At 60.4% G+C, this 2,264-nt stretch overlaps 1 protein-coding gene across 1 annotated transcript in view; it reads left to right on the forward strand.

Moving 5' to 3' along the window:
• The window catches only part of SLC20A1 (solute carrier family 20 (phosphate transporter), member 1), a gene marked incomplete at its 5' end in the record, with an annotated part of 8,149 nt that overhangs the window by 4,917 nt on the left and 968 nt on the right, over positions 1 to 2,264 (forward strand). Inside the window, 4 exons of the mRNA XM_009319335.1 lie at positions 459 to 707; positions 801 to 1,350; positions 1,452 to 1,637; positions 1,967 to 2,051. Of these exons, the coding sequence (XP_009317610.1) occupies positions 459 to 707; positions 801 to 1,350; positions 1,452 to 1,637; positions 1,967 to 2,051 (1,070 nt within the window). The remainder of the gene's footprint in view (positions 1 to 458; positions 708 to 800; positions 1,351 to 1,451; positions 1,638 to 1,966; positions 2,052 to 2,264) is intronic.

Below are 2,264 nucleotides of genomic sequence, written 5' to 3' on the forward strand. Positions count from 1 at the left end.
GGAGCTGGAGGGGAGCCCAGGCGGGTGCGTCCTCCCAGCAGGCTGGAGCTTGATGGGTTGGCAGAGAAGCTGGGCTCTTCCCATCGGTTTCGGGGGTTGCAACCACCCCAGGAGCAGGTCCAGAGCATCCCACAGCCTCTGGGAATGGGACAAATATGGCTCGAAGAGGAACCTCTGCTGTAGGAAGAACAGGCATAAAAGCCCCATAATGCTGCTCACCACACCCTGTGTGGGTGGGTGGGGGCCTAAAAATAGGGGATGAGCTGGCTTGTGATGGTTTGGCTGTTGTGTCCAGGACAAGGTGTGACTGCCCAGCAGTTTCCAAAGTTCAGGATGGGGGGGAAGCTGTAAACTTTTATTTAGCTGCTGTAAATCTGAGTGGTGGGGGGTGTGGGCTTGCTTCTGGTGTTGGGTGTGGTGGTGGGAAGGAGTTTGATGGCAGCTGCCTCCTTTCACAGGAGAAATCAAATCCAGCCCTTCTGAAAGCCCCTTGATGGAGAAGAATATCAGCCCGAAGGAGGACCATGAGGAGCCCAAGGTGCCCCTTGGTGATGCCAAGAGCCCTGTTGCTGATGTGGGGTCAGCTGTGCCCCACCGGGCAGCAATGGAGGAGAGGACGGTCTCCTTCAACCTTGGGGACATGGAGGAAGCCCTGGAGCAGGAGAGGCTCCCCAGCCTTGACCTGAAGGAAACCAGCATCGACAGTGGTGAGTGGTGGGGGGTGATACGGGGGTGCTGGGGTGGTCTCCCGCTGCCCCAGGTACCCATGGGTGCTAAACCCCTGCTGTCTCTCTTGGCAGGAGCTGTGCGGCTGCCCAATGGCAACCTTGTCCAGTTCAACCAGGCTGTGGGCCACCAGATGAGCTCCAGCGGGCAGTACCAGTACCACACTGTGCACAAGGACTCCGGCCTCTACAAGGAGCTGCTGCATAAACTGCACCTGGCCAAGATGGGGGACTGCATGGGGGACTCGGGGGACAAGCCCCTGCGGCGCAACAACAGCTACACCTCCTACACCATGGCCATCTGCGGCATGCCCCTGGACTCCCTCCGTGCCAAGGAGGGGGAGGAGATGGAGAAGCTGACCTGGCCTGTGGTGGACACCAAGAAGAGGGTCCGCATGGACAGCTACACCAGCTACTGCAATGCAGTGGCGGATGCCCACCCAGCTGCTGACGTGGATCTGAACACAGCCCAGGTGGAGATGGGAGTCAGCGACCACAAGGGCAGCAGTAGCTCCCTGGAAGAATGGCATGACCAGGACAAGCCCGAGGTGTCCCTCCTCTTCCAGTTCCTGCAGATCCTCACGGCCTGCTTTGGCTCCTTTGCTCATGGTGGCAATGACGTCAGGTCAGTTGGCTCAGCAGGAGCGGTGGGGTTGCTTGCTGGGGCTGGTGCCCACCTTGCCCAGAGCCTCTGGCAGTCTAGACCAGCTCTCCTTTCTCTTCCAGCAATGCCATAGGGCCCCTGGTCGCACTCTACCTGGTCTATCAGACGGGTGATGTGGCTACCAAGGTGGCAACTCCCATCTGGCTGCTGCTCTATGGAGGTGCAGGGATTTGCATTGGCTTGTGGGTCTGGGGAAGGAGAGTCATCCAGACAATGGGGAAGGACCTGACTCCCATCACACCATCAAGGTAAGGTCTGCCCTGAGGCAGGGGAGGCTTCAAGCAGTCCTAGAGCTGCATCCTGCTCCTGGAGCCCCTCTCCATGTTCTCTTCGGGGGTTGCATTGCTTGGGTGGTGGAGCTGGGGCATGTGTGGCCCCATAACCCCTTCCAGCATCCCTTGGGGGGGGCAATCTGGGGCTGCTGGGGGGCTGGAGAGCCAAGGGAGGAGCTGACCCTGCTGTGCAGGGTCTGCCTGGGGCGAGCAGTCCCAGGTCTGGCTTGGGCTAAGCCAGCCTGACGCGCTGGGCAGTGCGGGGGGGTCTGGTGCCTGGGTTCCCATGTGCTTTCTGTCTGCAGTGGTTTCAGCATAGAGCTGGCGTCTGCCCTGACGGTGGTGATCGCCTCCAATATTGGCCTCCCCATCAGTACAACTCACTGCAAGGTAGGTGGGGGTGGCAGGAGGGGATGGTGCAGGCTTGGTGCAAGCTCAGCTTCCCCCAAATCTTGGTGCTAATAAGGCTAGGCTGTGCGGGAGGTCCCAAACTAGACTGCTGGCTGGCCTTCAGGTTCCAGCTCATGCAAATTTGCATCTGAATGCGGGGTGGCAGCGGCTGGCCCGGGCCGGGGGGGGGGCCCTGGGGGGGGGGGGGGTTCA

This window comes from Pygoscelis adeliae, unplaced genomic scaffold (genome assembly GCF_000699105.1).
Source record: "Pygoscelis adeliae isolate BGI_AS28 unplaced genomic scaffold, ASM69910v1 Scaffold352, whole genome shotgun sequence".
Taxonomy (NCBI): Eukaryota; Metazoa; Chordata; class Aves; order Sphenisciformes; family Spheniscidae; genus Pygoscelis; species Pygoscelis adeliae.